We start from the raw sequence: 27,933 nt of genomic DNA, 5'->3' as shown, positions 1-27,933 counted from the left end.
GAAGAAAATCATGGAGTCAGCTGTCATTTAAATGTTATTACGTCATGTGGTATGTTTTATTTATGAGTAAATGAACAACTGTTATTACCAGTCTTACGATATTATAATACAATATAGTATTTACATACACTTTACTCCTGTAGATCATCAGAAGTAGCATACATTTAGATACTGCTTGTAAGTAAATACATCTTTAAACTTTTCCTATACATACAGTGAGCCTTGATAAGCTGAATTTACTTAAATAAGTTGAGGTCATTTGTATTTTTTTAAAGTAATGTCTTTAAGCTTTGCACAAAAATTATACTTTTAATTGTATTTGATGTAAAGTATAATATAGATTTAAAATACTCATCTGGAATTATATGGAGACAAAAATGCTATAGAAAGAAAAGTAAAGCACACAGCCATCACATAGTTAGCAGCTCAGAAAATGATGCTTGCTCTTACAGCCTACAACATAGTGGCCAGGCAGCCAATCATAATATATCATCCAAAGGTTTTACCCATGGTACCCTGGGATAATCACTACATACTGGTTGTGAGTGTCAAAAACTGTGGGGCACACCCTGTACGCAAATAAATTGTACCACAAAACTATATAAAAAAAGAAATGGTCATAGGGGGAGTCCTAATGAGTGAGTTGGGTGATTTGCCGAGAAATTGGGGAGAAAATGGGAAGAATTTGAAAAAAAAAGAAATGGTCAAAGGTAACAGGATAAACTGAGTAATTATAAATTGATTTAACTCAAACATTTAACATATTTAAATCTCTGTTTAAATATATACGTGGCCACAAATGTTCTTATAACTCAAAAGAGTTTAGGTATATTTGGAAATATCCAATGTAATGTAAAACAGACTTGATGTGAAAATTGTGTTTACAGTGTATAGGACACTTTTTATTTTCTTGAAAACTCGCATATGAAATACTTTGCAGTGTCACATTCCGTCTGACTCCAAGCCCCACTAGATCCCATCTGTACACAGCTGCTGTTGCTGACCACGGATGGCACCTCCAGACCCCAGGCTGTGGAGTTAATCAGAGCTCCACCATCAGCGAACACATATCCTCCTCCAGCCTCTGCTGACCGCAGGCCGATGAACACGTGGGTGAGGCTGGCCTCGCTGATATATCCGCTCAGCAGTGTTTTGGTGTTTGTGTTCTTAGGCATAGCCAGAGTTCCGCCCCGCAGCTTACAGTTCATGAGGGCATCACGGTACCTGCGAGCCTCCTTTACCAGCAGGTAAAACTTCTCCTCTGTCTCCTTAATGCCCAGAAGAACTGCAGGGAAAATTGCATAGCATCAATATAACGTTTATTACTAGCACTATGTCAGTGTCAATGGTGTGTGAGTCCATCCTGCAATCCTGCACTGTAGATTAATACTATAGTAATATAGTAAGAAAAACATATGAAAAGTATTTAGTAAACCAAAACATTTTAAACAGTGGTATACAGTGTACAGTATTTGACTATGGCGGCATGGTGGCTTAGTGGTTAGCACGTTCGCCTCCCAGCATTGGGGTCTTGGGTTCAAGTCCCTATCTGGGTGGAGTTTCCATGTTCTCCCTGTGTCTGCGTGGGTTTCCTCCGGGGACTCCGGTTTCCATCCACAGTCCAAAAACATGGAGATCAGGTAAATTGAATACTCTAAATTGTCGAGAAAAATTGATTACTTTAAATTGATCTGGTGTGTATGTGTAAAGTGTGTGGTATGTATGTAGATTTGTGTGTGTGTAAATGTGTGTGTATGACGAATACATTTTATTTTCATTTATTTAATAATTTATTTAACAGGGACAGTGTACATTAATTAACATTACTGTAAATGCACCAGAATTAGCCTAAAGACAATTTTTCATCCGTTGTCCCTGGACATATCTTGAAAACAGAACCAAACACACACAAGAACTACTGATGCCATGCTATCACCATGAATCTCTACAGAGGAGAATACGCACTTACAGTGAGTCCAACATAAATGGGTTCATATGAATTGTATGCAATTGTATGCAACTGGGTTTATAAATGTCTGATTAGTTTTATACTGAAATATGTACTTTTATCCTCAACACAGATCTATATCAAATGTTTCAGCACCACAGACATCATTTTTTATCGTTTTTAACTTCAGTTATAAGCCTTTTAAACATGCCCTTCCTGTATCTCCAGGATCAACTCGCCAACCAATCAGCTCACAGTAGCAGTAATGCTAGTGCTTTACAGTGTAAAACCAGTTTTCTGTAGATAAACTGAAATATGCAGGCATGCTTTCTTAGTTTTTTTTTACTCAGAACAAGTAGTTCATTATTATTTTTAACAGGAGGAACAGCAACTCTCCATAATTGTCTCTGGTAATGCGTTTTGGACCCACGGTTCTCTTTTTCTCTATAATTCCATTGGCTGTATGTAGCCAATGCTACTCACACTACGTGTCTGGAAAAAAAAGTTATGATAAAACTGTCTCTCAATAGGACTTCCCCAGGAAAGGAAAAGCAAGAGTTTCCTCTGTTGTACAGGATAAGTTTATCAGAGTTACCAGCCTCAAAAACCACAAATTGACAGCACTCCAAATAAGAGCAGCTAAATGCTTCACAGTATTTTGCTTTGTTTAACACTTTTAAGTTACTACATGATTCTTTATGTGTTTCTTCATAGTCTGGATGACTTCAGTATTCATTCATTACACTGTAGGAAAATTTACAATGTAGCCTTTGCTGCAGTGGCCATAGAGCAAGGTTAATGGAATAGCATGGGTAACAAACCTACAATCCTGTCATCAATAGTGCACCCAGTGCTCTTCTCTAACTGCTGAGCCTCCCCTGCCTCTAACAGAAGACTCACAGATATGCACATGTACTGTATGTGGAGCCTTACCATTTTTCACAAACTTGACACTATTTTTCAGTCTGTTTATGTTGATTTCCATCTGCCCAACAACCTTCCTGTACCTCCCGCAGTCACAGGTAGTGCCTGTTGGGATATAAAAAGAACAAGCATGATCGCGATGCACTAGGAGTAAACAGATTAATTAGTAACTGCTTATAATTATGTTTCATGATTGAAGGTAATGTTGTTGTACTGTCACTAAAATATATATGCCAGGGAAAGGGTAATGTGATGAAGAATACAAGACGGATAATAAGGGCTGGGTGATAAGACTAAAAACTCTTCTTAATATGTTTTTAAAAATTAAGGGTGAGGCAAAAGTTGCACGACACCAGTTTATTTCAGAAAACAAAATATGGTGACTTTTGACATGGCAGACGGAAGTGGACATGTTCCGGAAATAGCCTAAAAAAGATGCCCTCTCATCCATTACTTGCTGGGATTTTCAGATATGTAATTTTCCCTTTCGTTTTTGATATAACTTTTGTGTATAACAGCGAACTCTTTCTTAAATAATTGTTCAGAAAATTCCTAAGGATTCTGGGTCTCCAACACAAACACCATCACTAATTATGTTCCCATTGACTTTCTGCACAAATTACAAGCAATAAAATGAAAATGCCAGACTAAGCTTTCACCAAAATGACCTTCCCTGACAAAAGTGCTTCACATAATGACATCAACAAGGGCCCATTACTAGCTGGGGTCTTCAGATATGTCATTTTCCCTTTTGTTTCTGATATAAAAGGGTGTCATTTGAACGCTGACTTACACAGGCCAATGCTAAAGTATTAGTATTTATTTGTGACAACAAAAAAAACACGCTGTATCTTTAAATACCTCTTATCTAGTAGTGTATTTATTAGTCACCCAGCAAAACTGCACTTCATAATATTGCTTGAGATGGTGATAAGAAGCCTTTATTCTGCTCCTGCAATTACAATGTTTCTACAATCATCTATGTAGGACTGTATGTACGTATCATCTTTCTAGAAAGCAAAGCATTTCACACAAACAATTTATGCATAATTTTATCTGCACTGAAATCCAGAAATCACTACATGTTTAGAATTCTGAATGTATCTATATTTACGATATATTGCCCAGTCTGATAAGTCAGTAACTTCAGACTCCAGAAAAAATGAAGTTTAAAAAGGCAAAAAGGAGTAAACCAATCACTTAAAGAAAGTAATAATCTCAGCTATCACCAAGCTACAGTTGTAACAGCCTCCATTGATGGTACAAATCAATTATTACTAGTTTAAAAATACATTTCATGCAAACAAGAGCAAGAACAATAGCTAGAATGTGTCTGCTGAGCGGTGCTGGTTGAACTGGCTCAGTGCTGCAGACAGATTTGCCTACAATAGGTGTGTATGGTACATTGTTCAGATATAGGATATTTTAGCACAAACAAAGGGTCAAGTTTCGTCACATAAAACAGCTTCTGTAAGAACCAACCAAGGAGATTTGGATGCAAACGCAGGCAGGCTTTATTAATCCAAAACACAAGGCAAAAATCGTAATCCAAAATACAGGCAGTAGTTCAAAACCAGGAATAAATCACTAGGCAAAATCGTAGTCAAAAAACAGGCAAGGATCAAAAAACCAGATATCATAAACACAGACGTAAACGCTCGATAAGACACTAGAGTGGCAATATCTCGCAACTAGACTTAGTAACATCCCAGTATAAATAGTCTCAGTAATAAGCTGATGTCCCACAGGTGTGTGGGAGGGGCGGAGTCAGCTTATTAGTACTCCGGTGAGGCTGATCTTAAAGGTGCAGGTGTTACAGAACCCCCTCCCCTACGCGCTACTCCCGGAGCGCTAAGGGTACGGCCGGGGGGTCGGCCCCGAGGTCTAGGTGCAGGACGGTCCGGCCTACGACGATGAAAGTCCGTTATAAGAGAGGGGTCAAGGATGTCAGATGCAGGCACCCAGCACCGTTCCTCGGGACCGTACCCCTCCCACTCCACTAGATATTGGATGTGCCCCCGCCTGCAACGAGAGTCCATGATGGTGTTAACTCTGTAAGCTGGGCTGCCATCAACGTCCAGAACAGGAGGTGGTGATGAGTGAGGGGAGGCATCATCCAGTGGACCAGGAATCACCGGCCTGAGAAGAGACACATGAAAACTAGGTGAGACACGGTAATGACGGGGCAGAAGTAATTTATAAGTAACTTCGTTAATCCTTCTTAATATCTTGAATGGGCCAACAAACCGAGGATTAAGTTTCTTACAGGGTAGGCGTAATTTAAGATCCCTAGTGGAGAGCCAGACTCTGTCACCAGGGCTAAACAAAGGGGTTTCACCTCTATGTCGGTCAGCTTGTATTTTCTGTCTCCTGACGGCCAAGCCAAGCCGTGCATGTGTCTGCTCCCAAGCCCTCTCACTCCGTGCAAACCACTCGTCTACCGCAGGGGCTTCTGTCCTCACGGTGTTCCATGGAAACAGTGGTGGCTGATATCCTAGGAAACATTGAAAAGGAGTTATACCAGTAGAGGAGCTTCGCAATGAATTTTGGGCATATTCCGCCCAAGGAAGGAAGTGCGACCATTCCCCTTGTTGATCATGGCAGTAGTGACGTAACAGACGGCCAATCTCCTGATTAAGTCTTTCCACCTGACCATTGGCTTCAGGATGATGGCCCGACGTGAGGCTGACTGTGATCCCCAACTTGTCCATAAATGCTTTCCATACCAATGATGTGAACTGGGGGCCCCTGTCAGAAACAATATCTTCAGGTATACCAAAATTTCTGAAAACATGAGTAAACAGAGCTTCAGCTGTCTGAAATGCTGTGGGTATAGCGGGAAAGGGCACCAGTTTACAGGCTTTGGAGAATCTGTCAACAATAACCAGTATGGTAGTGAACGTCTGTGATGGTGGTAAATCAGTGAGGAAGTCTATGGAGAGGTGAGACCATGGTCTTTGTGGAATAGGCAGAGGTTGAAGTTTGCCTGCTGGCAGTGATCTGGGTGATTTGGTTCTGGCACACAAGGAACAAGACTGGACGTAAGTGTGTATGTCAGACTCCATCCGTGGCCACCAGTAGCGTTCAGCCAAAAGATGATGTGTGCGTGTGGTACCTGGATGTCCTGTGGCCAGCGAGGTGTGGGCCCATCTTATCAGCCGATCCCTGCAGGACTGGGGAACAAAAACACGATTAACAGGACAATTTTCAGGAGTGGTTTCTGCAGCGGAAGCCTGTCTAATGTCCTCCTCCACCTCCCACTGGATGGGTGCAAGAATGCAGGATGGGTTGAGAATAGTTTGTGGCTCAGGCTGAGTCTTCTCTTTCTCAAATAGTCTAGATAAAGCATCTGCCTTCCCATTTTTGGAGCCAGGACGGTAAGTGATAGTGAAGAAAAAACGTGAAAAAAAAGAGCCCACCTTGCTTGTCTGGAGTTCAGTCTTTTGGCTGTGCGTAAATATTCCAAGTTACGATGATCTGTAAGAACGGTGAATGGGTGACGTGCTCCCTCCAGCCAGTGACGCCACTCTTCCAGGGCCAATTTAATAGCCAGCAGCTCCCGGTTGCCCACATCATAGTTACATTCTGTGGGAGACAATTTCTTTGAAAAAAAAGCACAAGGAAAAAGTTTCGCTGGATTACCTTGACGTTGTGATAGAACGGCTCCTACTCCGGAATCCGAAGCATCAACCTCCACTATAAATGGAAGGTCTGGATCTGGGTGTTTTAGCATAGGTGCTGATGTGAATAATGCTTTCAATTTGACAAATGCTGTCTCAGCATCCTCATTCCACACCAACTTCTTACGACCTCCCTTAAGTAAAGAAGTGAGTGGAGCTGCCACAGAGCTAAAGTTCCGGATGAACCTTCTGTAGAAGTTGGCAAAGCCCAAAAAGCGTTGTAAATCCTTTCTGCTCTCTGGTCTTCTCCATCCATTTACAGCAGACACTTTCTTCTCATCCATGTGGACACCCTCCGGACTGATTAGGTAACCCAGAAATGAGATGTGGGTCTGGTGGAACTGGCACTTCTCGGCTTTTACATACAGCTTGTTCTGCAGGAGTCTTCGCAGAACCTGTTTGACCTGCAGGATATGTTCAGGAAGAGAGACAGAATAAATCAGGATATCGTCTAAAAATGCCACCACATATTTACCCAGCATGTCTCTGAGAACTTCGTTGATGAATGACTGAAAGACTGATGGAGCATTGACCAACCCATAACTCATCACCAAGTATTCATAGTGACCAGAGTTAGTAGAAAAAGCAGTTTTCCACTCGTCACCTTCCTTTATTCTTATCAAATTGTATGCGCTGCGCAGATCCAGCTTGGTGAAATACTTGGCACCTCTGAGTTGTTCTAGAGCTGAAGGTACCAAAGGCAGAGGGTACCTGAATTTTTTGGTGATCTCATTAAGACCACGATAGTCTACACATGGCCTCAAACCTCCATCCTTCTTTTCAACAAAGAACATTCCAGCTGAGGCAGGAGAGGTAGATGGTCTAATGAAACCCTGGCTCAGGGCTTCCTGGATGTATTCTTCCATTGTCTGTGTCTCTTTAACTGACAGTGGGTAGATACGTGCTCTGGGAGGAATTTTACCTTCTTCTAATTCGATTGCACAATCCCAAGGTCGGTGAGGAGGTAGTTCAGAGGCTTTCTTCTTACTAAATACCTCTAGTAGATCTGAATAGACTTCAGGGATCTCAGTGAGACTAGGTTCAGAGGGGCTTTCTATGGAAGTAGATGCCAGGGTCAATGTGATACAGTCTTTTAAACATCGATCAGACCATTGGACAATGTCTCTATCCTCCCAGGAGATCTTGGGGTTATGTTTGATGAGCCAGGGTAAACCCAATACAATGGGATGAGAGGACACACGGAGGATATGAAAAGATAACTGTTCACTGTGAACAGACCCAATATTAACAGTTAAGGGTTGAGTGGTGTGTGTTACAGTGCCTTCTCCGATGGGTTGGTTGTTGATAGCATGAATCTTTCGTGGAGTTTCCAATTCTTTAGTGGGGATCTTCAATTTTTCGACCACCGCTTGTTCAATGAAGTTCCCCGCCGCTCCGGAGTCCACGAGGGCTGAAAAGGAAAAAACTTCATTAAGGTAATGCACTGTTACAGGTACAGTTAACATTTTTTCAGAGATAAGAGGGTCAGGCATACTCACCGCGTCAGCGCACGAATCGGAACTCGTGCACTGGGTGACGTAGCCTGGCCTTGAAAGCGGACGATTGGGACATCCACTCCTCATATGACCCTTCTTTCCACAGTATAAGCACAAGCCTCCCTCTAGGCGGCGCTGGCGCTCCACTTGACTGAGCCGTGCATGGCCGAGCTGCATGGACTCCACCTCCTCTCCTGAAACTATCTGTGGCATGACGTAAGCGCGCTGACTGCGTGACGCGTGACGCCGGCTCTGCAGCAAAACATCAAGTCGGGAAGCCATCTTGATAAGGTCATCCAAGGATAATGAATCGTCGCGGCAAGCCAGTTCTGTTTGGATATCCTCCGACAACCCCCTCCTAAACGCAGTAATGAGGGAAGCCTCATTCCACCCACTTTGAGCAGCCAGCGTGCGGAAGGTAAGCGCGTAGTTAGCTACTGAATCACTGTCCTGTCTGAGTTCCAGCAGCTGCTCCCCGATCTCTCTGCCCCCCTTTGGGTTACCAAAAACAGTCCGAAAAGTGCTGGTAAAGTGTTCATAACTTGCGCTAACTGTGGGATTCTGAGACCAGAGTGCTGTAGCCCACTTTAGAGCTTTACCAGTGAGTAGAGAAGTTACAAACATCACTTTAGCGTGATCGTTTGGCCCAGGTGGCGGTTGTTGGGCAAAGTAAATACTACACTGGAGTAGAAAACCTTCACATACCTCTGGATCTCCGTTGTATTTCTCCGGCAAAGCAACTTTGAGGGGGGTCATAGAAGGTGGTTGAGAAATCGGCGTAGATGGAGGTTGAGTTGGCGGGGTAACCACCTGCTGAGCAGGGTTAGCAGGCTGGTTACTAAACAAAGCCTCCAAACGCTCAGTTAGAGTGTTAAACGCTGAACTCAGCTGATTTACTTGCTGTTGCACGAGTCCCACTACTCGTGCTTGTTCAGCCACGACCTCGGTCAGGTCAGGGGTTCCTGCTGCATCCATGGGTGGCGAGATATTCTGTAAGAACCAACCAAGGAGATTTGGATGCAAACGCAGGCAGGCTTTATTAATCCAAAACGCAAGGCAAAAATCGTAATCCAAAATACAGGCAGTAGTTCAAAACCAGGAATAAATCACTAGGCAAAATCGTAGTCAAAAAACAGGCAAGGATCAAAAAACCAGATATCATAAACACAGACGTAAACGCTCGATAAGACACTAGAGTGGCAATATCTCGCAACTAGACTTAGTAACATCCCAGTATAAATAGTCTCAGTAATAAGCTGATGTCCCACAGGTGTGTGGGAGGGGCGGAGTCAGCTTATTAGTACTCCGGTGAGGCTGATCTTAAAGGTGCAGGTGTTACAGCTTCACCTGTCTCAGAAAACAGTCATGTTTCATTTGTCCTAAAATCAAGCTAAGCTAAGCATCTATGGAGACCAAAGCATCGTTGGGAACTCAATATGTGGTTTAAGGTGATGTCAGTGCAAATGAGGACTGTCTTTAAAGGTACATTCAGTAGGAAATAAGAGTGTGCGTGTGAAATAGTTACAGCAGTCCCAATTTCAAAACATCACAGAGAGTTGTGTTTTTATGTCATTCTCTGAAGCACTGAAGGCTAACGCTGTACATCAGTGTGGGCGTGACCGCGATGTGCCGGGCTCTGTGCCTGAGGCCCCGTCCACACGAACCCGGGTTTTTGTCTCCGTTTTGGCCTTCCGTCCACACGAAAACGGCCTTTTCGGTCACTGAAAACGGAGGTTTTTGAAAACGCCTTCCAAGGTGAAGATTTTTAAAAACTCCGCTCCAGCGGAGCCATGTGGACGGGGAAAAACTGAGGTTTTTGAAAACGCTGACATCACACATTTGAGTTAAATGCATTTTAATTGAAGGCATATTTGAATTAAGCAAGTGACACCATTTATAGTAGTGGTAACCTTAATTACCTTATTATCCTGAGTTCCTTCCAAATATTAGCAACATATAGTAAAATACTTCAGTGTGTATTACTCTGCTTAACCATCATTTTTGGAAGAAAAAAACAACATTATAACGTAATATTATTGCATAGAAGACATTGATGAAAGTTCTCCAAAAGGCATCTAAGACTCTAAGAATGACTGTAAGACTGTAATAATGTAACAATCATTGCTTTAATACTAGGTATCAGCCTTATAAAAGTGTATCTTCAGCGTTTGCAGTCTCACAGAGATTTATTTTACTGGACATTATTAGGGCAATTACGGTAATTTCACAGCGGACGCAGCTCTCCTGGTCCTTAGTGTAAATTCTCTGCTGTGCTGCTGCTGCTGCTGCTGGGGGAGGATTAAGAGAGACTCTGCTGCTTTCATATTTCTGTATTTGATTGAAAATAAACTAGTAATCAAGATATTGAGATCTTTTCCAGCTTATTTTACCCCCGGATCAGAGGAGGTCTCTTTGTGGGTTGTTAAACAGCTTTAGGATGTGTGTTAGCTAGCTAAGTTAGCTAAGTTGTGTGTGTAGTTAGCGTTAGCCAGCTAAGTTAGCTAGGTTATGTGTGTGTTAGTTAACTGGCTAAGTTAGCTAGGTTATGTGTGTGTTAGTTAGCTAGTTTAAATGTGTGTTAGTTAGCTAGGTTATGTGTGTTCGTTTGCTAGCTAAGTTAACTTTTATGTGTGGGTTAGTTAGCTAGGTTATATGTGTGTTAGCAAGTTAAATGGGTGTGTGTTAGTTAGCTAGGTTAAATGTGTGTTAGTTAGCAAGCTAAGTTAGCTAGGAGAAATGTGTGTGTGTTAGCTAGGTTAATTGTGTTAGCTAGTTTAAATGTGTGTGTTAGTTAGCTAGGTTAAATGTGTGTTATTATTATTATTATTATTATTATTATTATTATTATTATTATTAATGTATAGTTCCCTTTATAATACTGACATGATCTACAGTAACTCCTAAAGAAGAACACAGTAACTCCTCAGTAATTAGTAATTAGTTACCATGTGCTGCTGTTAACTCCCGAAAAAAGAAGACAGGGACCCCTTATTAATTATCTATGAAGAACACAGGGATGCCTAGTCCGTTATCTAACACAAATATTTATTCATTTAAACATGATTTCCCCCAGAATAAGGATGTAGGACACAGCCTAGAGTAAAGCTGTATGTGAGCCATCACTTCTACTGAGCACATCTCCAGGAGGACTGAAGAAGAGCACAGGTTTAGAATAAACACCTGTAACACACTGACAGAACATTACAAAAATGGGGGTTAAGCAGACTACTGCACATTTCAGTGTGTCTAACATTTGGAAGATATTGAGTATACTAAGGTAAGTAAGGTTAATATATGATAAGTGGTGTCACTGACTTTAATATCACCACTGATAGAATAACCTGCAGCAGCAGATAAACACACTGATAGAGGCCAGCGGTCCAGCGCTGTGGAATTACCGTAATTACCCTAATAATGGGCACTAAAAGTCTGAGACTGCAAGGCTAAAGATGAACGTTTATAAGGTTGGTGCTAAAAATTAAAGCAGTGACCATTAAAACAAAATTGAGTACAGTCAGTCTTAGAGTCTTCTGGAGAACAAAAATAATGTCTACTATGTAATAATATTACGTTATTTTTGTATTATTTTTTTCTTTTAAAAATGGGGTTTAAGCAGATTACGACACACTGTAGTATTTTACTATATGTTGCTAATATTTGGAAGATAATGATGATAATAAGGTAATTAAGGTTACTGCTATTACAAATGGTGTCACTCAAATATGCCTTTAATATCACCACTGATAGAATAATTGTTTGTGTAGACTGATTTAGATCTATAGTTCCCCAGGTGGCATGTAAGGGTTTTCAGTAGTTAATGTTGATTTGAGCAGTAATTAATAAGTAGTTATTATAAAGAAGACATCATTAGTAAGTAGTTCTGTGGGAGATATGTAAGTCTCAGTAATTTTTGTGAAGTTAATTGTGAACTACTATAATCATTAGTTCAGTACTATCTACTGAGTAATTATTCAGTACTCCCTGGTAGTTAATAGAAGAGATTTAGGTGTTAATGCAGCACTATTAATTAGTTACTGCTTAGTTACCTATTAACTATGAAACAGTATTATAAAGTGTTACCCTGCTTTTTAGTTTACGAGCTGGAGGGGACTATTTTCGGCGCATCAATAGCGAACTCCGGCAGTTTAAAGCATATTTACACCCAACTGATCCAACTAATGAACTGACTGCACTCTCTGACTGAACAGCGCAGAATTACACAGAACCAGCTTTAAACGCTGTAACACGTTTTACCAGTGTAGCTGAGACCAGTGATAGTGACGTGTTTGACTGTTCTACACACTACTCTATCAGTATGAGCTTTAATTATACTGGTCCAACACCACCCTGGATACACTGACAGCCCAGCTACACCAGCAAACTCAAAATACATAATTTACTGTTACTGGAGCTCCTCATCCAGCCTGTTTCCTTCCGAACCTCTCTGGATTTTACAGCGGGTCAGTAATGTGGGTTACAGTGATTTGTTAATAGATTCTGATACATTTTATTATGCAGTGAAAAAAAAAAGTTGTTTGTTGTTTGTTTCTCGTTGTTTAGTACATTAAGCCACGTTAAGATTCGTCCTGAATCAGGGACAGCACCTGGATTGGTTCGTTTTTCTCTGCAATGTGTGGATTAATAAAATGTTCACAGCTTAATTTAACGTTACTCTCACATTACCTAACACAGCGGAGGTAACGTTACTAAAATGCGCTGTGTGCATTTTTTTCCGATCCTCCTGTCAGGATACAAACCCTACCGCGAACGGTAAAAAATTGTGGCACAATTTAAAAAAATAAGTAGTTGTTGCAGAGGAGTGACGAGAAAACGTCCAAGTGTCTAGTGTTTCTGTGTGTGGACGGAGATATTTCTGAAAACGCTGCTCGTGTGGACGAAGATATTTTTAAAAACGGAGACAAAAACCTCCGTTTTTAAAAATATCCAGCTTCGTGTGGACGGGGCCTGAGACAGACCTAAGCCCCGCCCGGGCTCCGCGCCTGAGAGACAGCTACACCTTGCTAAGCTAACTAGCTCTCTCGGATACTCTCTGCCTTGTTATCCCAGCTGCACACAGCCCACTGATATGCATGCTAATGTTTTTTAATTAATTTAATTTAAATACCAGTCCCTAGTAAGCTAACCTGGAGGTGGTGATGAATTACCTGACTGAATCAGCTAGCCAGTTAGCTTACCTGTTCAGGAGAAAAGTAGCAGTTCTGGGTCGGTCCTTTAGTCTTTTTAAGTTCTAAGTTTCCACCTTTTGAACTCACTGCCAATATTCACTCTTGTTATATTCCTTCTTTGGTCACTGAGCTGTTTTTAAACATGCTGAGGCTTTTTAAGCTGTGTAGCAGCTGAGGTTTAACTGAACCAGCTCTGCTAGCTAGCTTCTGTCCTGTGCCATCAATCGCTGTCTGTAGTGTGGGTGCTGGCAACCTCAGTGGTGGGGTAAGTGTTGGGGAACAAGCAGCAGGAGGAGACAGAGGACAAAGCTAACACAGATACCCGGGACGGACTAAACACTTAAAATAGTAATGAAGTGCTGAAGCCCTGCTGACAAAGGCTGCCAGTGCTTTAACTCAGCATGTTTCCTTAATATCTGATGATACATCCTGATCATTTTATCATTTACTACTAAAAATAAGTTACATATTGGGACTTTAAGTTGGGAAATACCAGGTGAAATAAGGTGAGAGCAGAAACTTTATCGGTTTACAATTCAGCTGCTTAAGCGATTTTTTATTTGGGGTTAGTTAGCTTAGTTATGTTGTTGTTTGTTTGGAGGAGGGGTGTTATGCAGTGTTGGGCACGGTACTTTGAAAAATTAATTAGTTATAGTTACTAGTTACTTTTCCAAAAAAGTTAATAAGTTACTCCATTATAAAAGTAAGTAGTTACTAGTAAAAGTAACTATCACGTTACTTTTGTTTTACTCGCATGCGTAACCCCCCCCCCCCCCCCCGGCCCCCACCTTCTCAGAGCTTGTTTTATAAGCCAGATGAATAGAGTGCACGACAGCAACAACAACAATCATTGCTTAGGCAGTTATCTCATCCTCCCCTGCCTTGTGACTCACACACACAACGCACACACTTGAGCCTTTGTCTGTATGTGCAAAGTAAAAAAAAAAAAATCATTGAGCGGCTAAAGTAACGTGCAGTAACAGGGTGTCGGAAATGGTAACGGCGTTATAGTAACAGTCAGAGTAGTTAGTTATATTACTCGTTACTGAAAAAAGTAACAGCGTTAGTAACGCCGTTTATTTCAACCCTGTTACTCCCATCACTGGTGTTATGTGTGTGTACTTCCTATGTCTGTGTGTTTAGTTGTGACAATTCCACTGCTGTAGTGTTATTTACCCTCCTGATGTTGGGGTGGGAGGTGGATAAGAGCTCCACCGGAGCTGCCATTTAAAGGAATAACACCTGTTAGTTTCCATGTAGTGTTTTTAATGTCATTCTCTAAAGCACAGAAGGCTAACGCTGCACATCAGTGTGTCTTTTTGCCACCCGGTAGACGTGATCACAATGCCTTCTGCCAACTGTGACTTCACATGCATTTCCTCTACATAGAGCAATTAATTCTGCTCAGATTCAATCAAATGACAGAACCCTGACAGGACGGTGCTTTACAGCACAAATAGATCAGGACCCAAAATACACAAAAAAGCAAGCCAAGAGCTTCTTAAAGCAAAGAAATGGAATGTTCTTAAATGGACCAGTCATCATCTGACCTCAACCCAAATGAGCATGAAACCTCAAAGCAAAGATGTCCACAGGTTCCAGACTCGAGGCAGTCACGGTCTGCAAAGGGTTTGCATTCAAGCAAGATATTTTTCATTCAGGATAAGAGTGTTTTCAGAAGAAATTCATTTAGAAAAGAGAGAGACGTTTAGAAAAGAGACATTTATCTGCAGTCTTTCTAGCTGGGAAGTGTCTCAATAGCTCAAACTATTTTTAGTGTATAAAACAAAACGTCTTTTGCTGGAAATTATGTCATTATGTGAAGCACTTTTATCATGGAAGGTCATTTTGGTGAAAGCTTAGTCTGGCATTTGCATTTTATTGCTTGTAATTTGTGCAGAAAGTCAATGGAAACATAATTAGTGATGATGTTTGTGTTGGAGACCCAGAAGCCTTAGGAATTTCCTGAACAATTATTCACGTAAGAGTTAGCTGTTAAATGCAGAGGTCTAGTACAAAAAATAAAGAATAAGAAAAACTGACACAACAACAACAAATAAACAACTATAGAATGAAGTGGATTTTAATGCTGGTAAAGCCTTTAGATTCAGTAGATTCAGTTTCCCAGACAGGGATTAAACCTTGTTGTGGAGAAGTAGTCTAATAGTTACATTTTAATTTAAAATATCTAAACAAAATGCAGTTTAGTCCAAAGCTAGGTTTAATAATGTCTGGGAAACTGCATCTTAAGGTTGATTTTACTAGAACAGAGAAAATAATATAGGCTACTGTATGCACCTACTGTATGCATTTTTTGTGGAAAAGATTCAAAATTCAAAATTATTTACCTGCTTTTCCTTTTAGTCCGGAAGGTCCGTGCATTCCTTGCTCGCCTTTTTCCCCTGCAAATAGCATTTTTGCTAATTATTCATTGAGGAATATACAACCATCTTTCCACCAGCAATAGAGATGACTAAAGAGTCATTTTGGGAGGGAAAGTAAACGACATTTTATTGTGAGAACCACCCACTAGGTGGCAGCAGGCTGCTAGATTAGCTCACCCCACACAGAGCAGATGAGAGCCTGATCAGACATGAGGTCACGCGATTCAGAGATATTCCCAGAATCCTAACCCGTTTCTATAACATACTGTTCCTTGATGTTTTCCTTTTCCTACTACAGTACTACAGTAGATCCCTGCTGATGATGACGGGTTGGGTGAAACAAATGCTAAGCACATGCTAAACACCTTTCCTGTCCAAAACCAATTAGGCCTTTGTCATGAGGATGATACAAAGCAGTTGTGGGAATCCCTTTCCGTTAAGGTCCCCTTAGGCCAGGATTTCTGTTCCAGCAAGAAAAAGTCAGCATTGCTGTACTTAGCTCTTCCAGTAATCATAATCTCACTGGTGAATTCAGGGAACCACAACACCGCTTGGTTAAAAAATCGTGATTAAAGTGCCCTCTAGAATAGAAAAGTTTCATAGATAAAGTGCAATAATGGCCGCTGCCCTTTTAGATGGGAAAAAAATGACAGAGTGACCTCTTTTCTTCCTCTTCTTGTAATTAATTACAAAATAAATAAATCAGAGACATTTGAAAACGTGTCTTAATAAAAGTCTGTATGACTGCTCTTTTAATAACATAAAAAAGTGTGCTGTACTAAGAGCCATCTGTTTTGGACCTGCTTGACAGTGTCCTAAGGTTATCCAGTAGAGATGCTGTGCTGTTTAGGGAAATTTCCTAATGGATGCCACTTTAGTGGAGCAAATGTGGTGTAATGTTCTATACATTCCCTCAAAATGAGATAAAATTGACATTCTCTTTACCCAGATAATGCTTAGCACAAAGGAGTGCAAGAAAGTTTTATGTTGGCCTTATGTATGGATGTCAGTGATGAGCCCCATCAGGGACAGTGATGGGACCAGGAAAGGTCAAACACGAGCTGTACCTGGGCTGTACTGGGTTGCCTAGATCATAAATGTTGCATCGTAGAGTTTTTATAGAGTTTGCCCTTCAAAAAAAGAGCCCCTTACTGCACAGTCCTCATCTATGCCCTTAGATCAACAAATCAGGTGTACTATGCCTTGCATTGGAAAGAAAGCTTTGAACCCCACAACCTTTTCCAGATAACGCCGCCCACCGATGTAAAGAAAAGGTACAATCTGGGATTGGAGAACATTACGCAGGGAACGTAAATATCGTTGATGGAATTAATGGCGTTTTTCATAACAAATAACATCAGGAATAGATCCTATGGTAATTTTGCTCTGGAAAGGATGTCTCAGACTAATTGAGGGCTATATAAACAATCCGCCTGGGGTTGAAGCAGTATTCCACATTAGGATAGCCTCAGATTACAGTTTATTTACCTCTTTCTCCTGCAGGGCCCATCTTTCCTATCCGGCCATGCTCCCCCTTCTCGCCGCTCTCTCCTGGCAGGCCTGCAGGACGAGAAAACAGGGTTATCAGGAACCTGACCCCTGTCCAAGCCGCAGAAAAATATCTCGTTGCAGCCTTATTGGAGAAGAAAGCGCACTGTCAAAGCACAATAATTCAAGGAATTTTTTCGCTTTTTTATTGCTGTATTTTGTGTGTGGCTGCATAATTTCGTGTCAGTAGTCTGGAGTATAAATCTGATTCAATAGCATTTTCCAAATCGTAAAGGGCTTTGAGCTTTTAAGACAGTTCAAAAGGCTCTCAGACCAAATTTCCTAAGCATATATCCAGCTGGAAATCTGTAGCTGGCATTTCAGCACGCTGCCTAAAGAGCGATAGGACTCAGTCTTAATAAGAGTATCGTTTACGTAGCCTCGCTCCGTGTTGTCTTTGCAGTTCGTTCACATTGAGTAAACGGTGCGCTGATTTCCATTTATTTGTTAATAGCCTTTATGTGCACATTTCCACAAATTAAACTTCCCTTGATGCAGTTTGACCCCCAAAGCGATCTCCCACATGTGATTGTTCCAGTCATTCAGATATTACAATTACTGAGCAAAGTTCAGTGGGAAAACCTCAGACGGCATTAAAGAATTGATTTGCGGCGGCGGGGAACTAGCTGAACATTTAGAGACGCATTTGTCTTTGAACACCCCACTGAAAAACATCAAAAGTCTTTAGCACTTCTCTCTTTTTGTTTATTTCTTCTTTCATTTCCTGCTTTCAGTGTGCGACGGTGAAAGAACGCTCATTTCTAGGCCTGGATAAACATTTCCTGGGCTTATTTAAGACTGATTAATGGGAGGTCTCCCACGGTTTAACCACCTGAAACCCACTTGCTCTTGGGCACTGCTGTACAGGCCTTTTTCCAGATGAACTGCCAGTTGCGGGCAATCATTAGAACTGAATTCTGAGGATTTTCATGCTCCTGTCTGTTAGTCTGTCAGTCTGTGTTACGTTGTGCAAATCATCCAGTATTGTAGAACGGCTAACTCTTAATTTTAGAGGGGCACCTACGTTCATGACACATGTACACACATATGTTTTAACATGTTTTAAATCACATATTTGGCACTATGGGTGTAGCCTCGATTTTCAACGGTAAAACATAATTAGTTTTTTTTTTATTATCGCCGTTTAATGCAAAAATAATGTATAGAATAAATATGATCAGAAACACTTGTTTTATGTTTATTACCAGTTTATGCCATTAACTGCAAGATGGTACAATTTGTTTTATGGAGAAAATGACACTGTTTTGACATCATAGCTTAAACTAAAATGTGGATATTTGTTCTGTTAATGTTAAAAAATTAAGAGAATGCCCCTTACGTCAATAAAACACATTTATTTACACCAATTAATGAACGCTCAATTATTACTATACAAATGCCCTTATGTAGGCATATTTTAAATATAAATGGCTAACTTGTATTATATATGGTGTATTTCGCAATGAGTGGTAACCCATTGAAATATTAGTTCCAAACTCATCATTTTAAACTCTTCAAATAAAATTGATAAATGAAATTTCCTGTAAATGAGCAACTACTGTGATGTGCATGTACACGTTTTAGGTGCATCCCCCAAGAATAACTCTTAAATAGTACACAGGCATGCTGAACCTTAATTCCTCTGTGGTTGAAAGTGAAAAACCAGGCAACTGTTCCTCTCGTCTTCGGGCCCTTCCCGGCAATTTAGTTTTTATTCCCCACACACACACACATGCTCTCTCTGACGATATATGGGTGTGTTTGGGAAAAAGGGGGGTGTCTTTCGTCACTTTCTCGCTCTAGACTTGCGTATTGCATGGCGGTAAAAGGGTCTGTCTGGAAGGGGGCTCGCAGCTCTCGCAGAATGCCCCGGCCAACACTTCCACCCCTGAGCACATGGCGGCACGGCGACACCGCAGCCCCCCGGCCGCAATTAACACGTCTGCCTGCCGCTGATGTGACTTCTTTCTGTGGATCAAGTGGTTTTGGCACGCCGTGACACTACATCCAGCCCGCTCTGATGCCCGAGCTGTGGGCAAAGGCACATCAAACGGCTGACTCAAGGTCAGGCTCAGGCAGAGCACAGCAGCCCTGTTTCTTCAAATGACAAGCACAGAGGAGGCTATGTGTGTTACTGTGGGTTTTTCTGTGTCTACAGAGCTCAGAGCTCAGTCAGTGCATTCAGGAGAAGCGTTTCAGAGAAGCGAAGAGCAGCTTTGATCTGTCATGACACATTTTTAAAGTATGTTGGGGGTATTGCCATTGCATGGTATCATTATCATTCATTTAAAATGATTATTTACTTATTTAAAGAGAGCCCTGACTGTAAACATTCAGTTTATTATTTGTATGGTAGGTTTATAACAGAAAGAGACATAATATCAACATAAAAGGTGTATTTGATTCTGTAAAAAAAACGTAAAACGTGATCCCGCGCAAACCAGCAAGAATTCTGATCCCCACAGGACCATAAGGCACACAAATTAGTCCTGTCCCTTTAAGAAAGTATTCTTAATCTCACCTCACTATGTGTAAAAAAGACACCCGTCACAGAATCAGTGTCTTCCATTCAAACCTCCTGAACACCATGGGCAAGACCAAAGAACTGTCAAAGGATGCCAGAGACAAGATTATAGATCTGCACAAGCCTGGAATGGACTTCAAGACCATCAGTAACATCAGAAGTTTGGTGAGAAAGACACCACTGGAGCTCTGAGTTGTCACTATGATCAGGAGATTGCTGGTTCAAATCCTGTTCATGTAGCTTGCCATCTGCAACCAGAGCCCTGAGAGAGCACAATTGGCTTTGCTCTCTCTGGGTGGGTAGATGGCACTCTCTCCCTCATCACTCCAAAGGGTGATGTGGATCAGCACAAGGCGTCTGTGAGCTGATTTTTTAAAACCGAGTCGCTGTGCTTTCCTCCGAGCTCACAGTGATGCTACACAGCAATGCTGTATCAGTAGCAGTTCAAAAGAGGCGGTGGCTGACTTCACATGTATCAGAGGAGACATGTGCTACTCTTCACCCTCCTGGTGTTGGGGGGCATCAGTAGTGATAGGGAGGGGAGTCCTAATGAGTGGGTTGGGTAATTGGCCATGTAAATTGAGGAGAAAATGGGGAAAAAATTAAATCAAATTATAATTAAAAAGAGATCACTGTTGGTAACTGTTAAAACAAGTCAGCAGTCAATTGTCCTCACACTGGATGATTCTAAGGAAGGTGAAGTGTCAGCCCAGAATTACATGATTAATGATCTCAAGGGAGCTGGGAGACCAGTCATTTAGAAAAATGATTAGTAACCCACTTTGTCGTAATAAATTAAGATCCTACAGTTCCTCTGCTCATGTACAGGCCTGTCAGAAGTTTGCCAATAAACACCTGAATGATTCAGAGAAGGCTTGGGAGGATGTGATTTGGTCAGAAGATACCAAGACACTGTGTCAGATGACACTCAACATTTCGTGTTTGAAGGCCAAACAATTCTGCATATGAGATGCAGAGAACAAGAGATGCAGATGCAGAGATGCATATGAGGTGCAATCCTGGTCATTAATTTAAAAAAAGTGGCATCTTGTTTATATTCTTTCTCTCTTTAAACCTACCATAAAACTATAGACTGTTCTTGTCTTTGTAAAGGAGTAAAATTTTAAATCAGCAGGGGATCAAATCATTTTCCACTGGCAGTGTAGTATTTTAGAATGAACTGCACATGTGTTCATTCATAGTTTTGATGCCTTCAGTGAGAATCTACGATGTAAATAGTCATGAAAATAAAGAAAACGGATTGAATGAGAAGGTGTGTTCAAACTTTTGACCTGTACTGTTTATTAGTACATATATCTATATAGATTCAGATCTGTGTATTGATAGTTTTGGACATGCACACTATATTAAGATGTCAAAGTTTTATTAATTCATTAAGTTCAGAATTAATTCTGAACTATAGGGCTCTACATCTAGCAGAAATTGGGTATACAAATATATGGTACATGAAGTCCACACTTCTAAATCAGTATAAACAAAACAGACACATTATGCTGGCTCAAAAGATTAATATATTTTTTAAAGATATTTTCATAGATCTACAGTATCTTCAACCAAATGCCCTAAATTTTCTTCCCAATTCACAGGGTTAATAAGAAATCTGCAATGTAACAACCTCTGTATCCAGGGGGGCCAGATTTCCCCAATCTTCCTTCATCTCCTTTATCTCCAACTTCGCCTTGGTCACCTGCAAAGAAAAAAAAAAACAAAACAAAAAAAACCTTGAGACCTGAGAAATTCAATTGAAAAATGTCGAAGAAACCATGTTTGGCTGTCCACATATGTTTAATTGCTTGATTTATCAGTCTACTCGTGCTTTAGTAGAGCTCAGTAACACAGAGATAGAAAATTGATCAGCACAATTATTTATCAGTCTACTCATGATCAGCACAGTGATTTATCAGTGTACTCATGCTTTAGTAGTAACTTTATTGTTTGTTAACCTATTTACTGAGTCTGTCTTTATATTCTGACTTTTGAATTCTTCTTAAATTGCAAAGGAATCAGATACTAAATACTAAAATTTCCTAACTAAGATTCAAAACAGACATTTGATTTATAATCCTAATTGTTTCTGTTGCATCAATCAATAAGCATATAGAGTATAAAGGGCTGTCTTCTTACCCAAAAAAGCACTGCCCTTGGATGCAGCTGTTTAAAACTGACAGTTATTTTATCTAAATGGTGCTGAATTTATTGTTGTAACCATAAAACACCAAAAAACAGACACTTCTTTTTATGATATCTTTCCTTTAGCTTTTACCCTTGTAAACTCTGAAAAAGCCTGAGCACACAAGCTGTTACTATGCAGCTGAAGAGAAACCAGAGCCCCCAAAACTAACTTGGGTGGTGGCGCTTTTTTTATGTAATGGAATAATAGCCTCACCACATGAGTCTTGAGTTAGTGTAGCAAACAATTGCTTTTGCTGAGACTGCCAGGCTATAAACGACAGAATGGCACTTTAACAGAGGGGAGCTGGTGAGGTTTGCCAGCAGGGTTGCTGTTATATGAGCAGCTACAGTAGCTCTAAGAAGAGAGATGGTATCTACCATGCATTACGCCAACAGTCCAAGAGTGGAGTAGCAGAGGAGGCCACGGGTTATCAAGCCTCTCAAATTCAACACCAATCCTTTTCAGTACAGGAATGCTAAACAGTCTCACAACAATGCCTGTAATGTTTCATGCTGTAGATGAAATGTTCTCGCTCCAACATTAAAAAGCAAGGGAATCTGCTCTACAGCGTTTTTAACTAATCCCATCCGGCATTTCAACAACTATTCACAGTTAAGTCAACGTCAAATCAGGGTTGAGTCAATGTTGGATTTTGTTTAGATTTTACAGATGAATGAAAGCTTATTTATTTGATCTAACCCTAAATCTGTTCCATTACTTTTGCTCACAAGAAAAATGGTTGGGTTCAGACAGAAGTCGCTATCTACTGAACTATGTATCAGATCCAGATGTACTGTGGATTAAATGTTTTTTTTTTTTTTAAATATTAAACTTAAATGTGAGTCTATAGCAAAAATAAATGTATTGGGCTGACTGCTCCAATACTTTTGGACGGGACTGTGTGTGTCTCAAAATATTAAACACCGCTGTGCTTAGAGTGTGGAAATTTAATTAAAACCATGTCATATTTACTGAAATTATAACTAGGTTAAATTATTGATATTTAGTTGATATTGTGACGCTGTTTTAATGTCCTACTGTTCAACATATATTATACCACAGTTATTTCCGACCCTGCAATGCGATTGGCTGAGAGACGTTCTATGAGTGCCTTTTCATCCAGTAATGCACTGTAACCGAAGCTCTCCACGATGCAGCGCTTACAAACCAAATACAAAACAAATGCGATGTCATTATACACCACTGGGAGCCGATGGATCCCATTGGCACAGTGCAGAAATGCCATACCTCTAATAGGCGGCGCAGACAAAGACGCGGCCCACACAAATAAATAAGCCCAGCGACTCGAAAATACTGTACGCTTTATTACACACATTGTCAGCCATGAATATCAGGTAACGAGTCAAACTAAAATAAATAATAAACAAACTTAAATAAATGAGCCCAGCGACTCAAAAATATGCATTATTACACACATTGTCAGCCACCAATATCAGGTAAAGAGTCAAACGAACACTAAACTTTAATCTACACAGATTTCTCTCCTGAAAACCATTTATGTGGGTGAGTAAAACTAAAAAAACTCAAGAAACAATTTATTTACAGTAAGTATAGATTTCCTCAATTTCGACTAAATTGGCCGAAAATAGAGGCCACCTCGCTAACCTAGCACCATGCTAACCTAGCCTATTGAAGACATGGCATTTCTACAAGCGGAGCAGCAATAAAACTATTTTTAACTAGCGGAGAGTTTATAACCAAAACAGCTTGTATTTTCTTGTCCTGTTGATAATGGAACTGTGGTATAATCGCAACAATACAATCGAGGTTTGTGCTAATATTTACACATTATTGCACCCCCTCTCGTGTATCATTGCTTAAATAAACTACAGACTTGGCTCATTTTTTATTCAACATTGCACACTATTCAAAATCATTGTTCTTTAAAAAATTAGTAGAGGCAGCAACAATCTATATCACTCAAAACACAATCTATATAACTGTAAAAAGTGATTTTGTGTTTTAACCAGATGAACTAATACTGTCATGTTCAGTGAACTTATCTGCCAGTATAACGAAACACAGACCACCCTCTTTATTTTTTATGCAAACTAAGGGTTTAACATCAAAAGATGAATCTGAGACAAAATATTTTAGCTATTCATTTTAGGTATCTACATCTGGAACACATACTGAGTTTAGAAGACAGATAGCAACTTTTATCTGAACCCACCTTTTTTCCTTGTGTGCAAATTTAAAGGAACATGTGATTTGTTGCCCATGTGTGTCCTGATACATTAATTATTCCATTAATAAACAGTGCTGAATGTCTACATTCAGTTTTGCCTGTGCAGAGAGTGTATTTATAGTTAACCAATATGAAAACCAGAAAGCTGTCTGTGGCTGAAAAACAACCAACTGTGAAGCTGAGAGAAGATGGAAAATCTATCAGAACCATTGCATAAATATTGGTCATAACCAGTACAACCGTTTGGAATGTCCTGAAGAAGAAAGTCATCACTGGTGTACTAAGTAACAGATGTGAAACAGGTAGACCAAGGAAAACCACAGCAGTTGATGACACAAGCATTAGTAGATTAGTAGGGTCTTTCTTTCCAGCAAGCCCAGATGAAAACCCCTATTATCAAGATTAATAGGAATGCCAGGCTGCAATGTGCCAAGACATACAGAGGCCAAAAAGAATCTTCTCATGATCCCAAACATACCAGCTCATCTGTGACACAGTAAAGGTTATGATATTGCTTAAGCTTGCACAACTTATTCTGGTAAGTGCATGTTCTGGGTAGTGCTCATTTATTTTCATTGATGTACAATGAATTCTACAGAAGTCTACAGAAATATTTTATCTGTCAATTTAAAGAATGATGCAACCAAACAGATTGGGAGATATTTCATCATGCAGCAAGATAATGACTCAAAACACACTGCATGGAAAATCATCACAACAGAAGAATGCAAAAGTTTACTATATACTGACATTAATCAGCCTCTTTTTTGTGATGCTTTTCCAGGCATTGGGTCACAGACATGACGTAGTAATTGCAAGCAAACAATTTGTAACTAAATATATAGAAGTTTTATTTATTTTATTTTAAGTTTATCTGTTCCATTAATTTTGCTCACAAGAAAAATAGGTGGGATCAGACAGAAGGAGATATATCCTGAATTGTGTATCAGATCCAGATCTAAATAGCTGGAAATAAAAATGATTTTTGTCTCATGTTTATTTTTACTATCAAACTCAAATATGAGTCTATAGCAATAATAAATGTATTGGGCTGACTGTTACATTACTTTTGGGGGGGACTGTATATCTCAAAACAATAAACACAGCTGTGCTTAGAGTATGGAAATTTAATTAAAACCATGTCAAATTTACTAAAATTATAACTAGGTTCAGTTGTATTATTAGTTAGCCACTTATGCTAGTTGAGGAAACACACATGGTTGTTTAGCTAAAAGACTTTAGTTTCTGCTACAGAAGAATGTGTGCCAGATTGTGGCACTTTTTCCATATAGAACTCATTTTTTCTTTCAGAAAATGCAAGAATCAAAAAATATATATATAGTTTATAACTTACCAAACGCTTTTAATAGTTCACATGTCTCTGAACATACTCAGCTCTCAATTCTATCTATTAAACTGAATTACTAATAGCATAAAACAACAGATGATTACCTTTTGATCCAGGTAGAATAGTGTTAGAACAGACATCAATGGTGAAAACCTCACCAATGGTGAGAACCAGAAGCAGTAGAAAGATATTCCTGATGAAAGTTTTTCCGCCCATGTCTTTAATTGAAGACTGCAACACTGTGGTCAAGTGGACAGAATGAAACCTCTGCTCTGCATGTGTTTACCAAACCTTATCTCATCCCTGTCCAGCTGTCAAACAACACTGTCCAGAGCCCACGCCTTCACTCCTCAAGAACGGAGAAGATGAGGTGAGTCCATCATGGATCAGAACAACTTTGCACATATGAGCCACAGATGTTGCTGAGTAATATTGTGTGTATTTAACATGTTTGCTTACCTACTCAGAAGCTACAGTAGTAAGTAGCACAGTAGTTATACTTAAATTTAAAAGTTTCACAGTTCATTCCAAGTTTCACAGAAAAGGCAGTGATTTGGCTTGGATTCCACCAGGCCTCAGCTAGAGTTTCACTGAAGGTCAGCTCAACTCCAGTGCTTTGCCTATTATGCAAACCACAGTGACCTGCTTTGAGTCCAGTACATAGTGACAGCAGTGCATGGGCTGTTGGTAGTTATGAAACTTTTAGTAGCATGTGATGTGTTGCATATTGAGGTTTCATCTAAAGAAAACCTTTGTTAAAACTAGCTATCCTTCCCAAAATGTTTCACATTATTATTAACTGTAAGGCAGAAATGATCTAAGGCATGTCTGTAATTGCAAGCAAAAAAAAAAAGTCTTATTTATTTTATTTTATGTTTAACTGTTCCATTACTTTTGCTCACAAGACAAATAGCTGGGATCAGACAGAAGGAGATATATTCTGAATTGTGTATCAGATCCAGATATAAATAGCTGGAAATACAAGCTAAAATGTGCATTTTTGTCTCATGTTCATGTTTTATTATAAAACCCAAATGAGAGTCTATAGCAAAAATAAATGTATTGGTCTCACTGTACCAATACAAATCCAATTGTGGAGGGGACTGTATGTGTCTTAAAATATTAAACACAGCTGTGCTTAGAGTGTGAAAAGGTAATCAAAACTATGTCAAATTTACTGAAATTATAACTAGGTTTAATTAGCCAAACAGGCTAACACATATGGTTGTTTAGATAAAAGAGTTTAGTTACCGTTACAGACAATAGAATGTATTATTAGCTGTAAGGTACTGATATTGTGTGGCAGAAATGATCTTAATAGTCAATGTACCTTGGTTTTTATTAAAGCACCATGTTTATAATTGTATTGTGTGATTGTGGGGAACATTTAAAGGTCAAAAGTGATTATTTGATGTAAGCTTTTAGTTTCTTCACAGTCATTATCAAAATACTGTGCCTTTTGGCACTCAAATATATTTGTAATTATTTTGACTATTGATCCTATATATAAGACTTTAGACTAAACAGATTTTCCAGCTTAATAATAATATTTTATTCTCACTTTTTATTTTTGGCAGGTGGCACGACGGGGTGGACAATTGTAGTAAAAACAGGATTGACCTAGAGTTGCAAGCATTTAAATTTTAATGTAGAACTTGTTCTCTTTCAACAAAAAATAGGATTTTTTAACATGACAGGGTGGACAGCTTACATTTTACCACAGCTAAACATGGAGACAACAGTAGAAATACTTAGTGAAATTAATTACCATATTATTTGCACTATAAGGCGCACTTAAAATCCTTTAATTTTCCCAAAATTGTCAGTCTGCCTTATAATTCAGTGCGGCTTATGTAAAAATTTGACTAGTCAGGTATTAATTAGCAGTTAAGCCACTTCACTGAAGTACAGCGTTAAACAGGAGTTTCAGTTTAGTTCTCCAGCACAGAGGTTGGAACAGTATTAGCATTAGCCGCTAACCACGCTAAGTGCTAGCTCTTTCACCGTTCAGAGGTGAGTATTATCGGACTGTAGCCTGCATGTTTACCGTGTTAAAACAAGGTACATGGGATGAACTGCTAGCTGATAGCACCCTGGCTTACCGTAACATTCAGAGTTCCTTAGTGTAGCGCTGTCAGGGGGCATTAGTGGAAATCTGGAAATCTAAGCTTACTGTAAATAAACGGAAGAGCTTTACTTACCCAAATAAACAGTTTTCAGGAGAGAAATCTGTGTAGATTAATATCCAGCACTTGTTTGACTTTAAAATATATATTTTTAAAGAATTACAGTTTTGTTTACTTAACTTAGCTTTTCAGGTCCTGCCACAAAGCAGCAAGATCTGCTGAATTAGAAGCTACACATGGCAACAACCCTGTTCCTTACTAGTGTCACATAATGCACCGTGTAATCAGGTGTGCCTTGTGTATGAAAATAGACCAGAAAATAGACGTTCATTGTTGAATATTCAAAAAGTGTCTTCAGTCTCTTAA

The 27,933-nt window shown here is 39.8% G+C and overlaps 1 protein-coding gene across 1 annotated transcript; it reads right to left on the bottom strand.

The window, feature by feature from the left end:
- Positions 1–23: 23 nt before the first annotated feature.
- Positions 24–25,721, bottom strand: colec10 (collectin sub-family member 10 (C-type lectin)). Its single transcript, XM_007256830.4, has 6 exons — positions 25,546–25,721; positions 21,327–21,398; positions 17,107–17,178; positions 15,583–15,636; positions 2,882–2,977; positions 24–1,285 (listed from the first exon to the last, which is right to left on the bottom strand). Exons 1-6 carry the CDS (start codon positions 25,655–25,657, stop codon positions 903–905), a joined length of 789 nt encoding a protein of 262 aa, XP_007256892.2. The 5' UTR covers positions 25,658–25,721; the 3' UTR covers positions 24–902.
- Positions 25,722–27,933: the final 2,212 nt, after the last annotated feature.

This window comes from Astyanax mexicanus, chromosome 6, assembly GCF_023375975.1.
Source record: "Astyanax mexicanus isolate ESR-SI-001 chromosome 6, AstMex3_surface, whole genome shotgun sequence".
Taxonomy (NCBI): Eukaryota; Metazoa; Chordata; class Actinopteri; order Characiformes; family Acestrorhamphidae; genus Astyanax; species Astyanax mexicanus.
This window is presented reverse-complemented; position numbering and strand designations above follow the sequence as displayed.

Bases quoted from the DNA above. Each gene is read 5' to 3' on its own strand.
- colec10 (XM_007256830.4), bottom strand. From the start codon at position 25,657: ATGGGCGGAAAAACTTTCATCAGGAATATCTTTCTACTGCTTCTGGTT. The intron at 21,399-25,545 runs GTAATCATCTGT...TTTTCTTTGCAG, and splicing joins TATTCTACCTGGATCAAAAG to GTGACCAAGGCGAAGTTGGA. The intron at 17,179-21,326 runs GTTGTTACATTG...CTCGTCCTGCAG, and splicing joins TGGCCCCCCTGGATACAGAG to GCCTGCCAGGAGAGAGCGGC.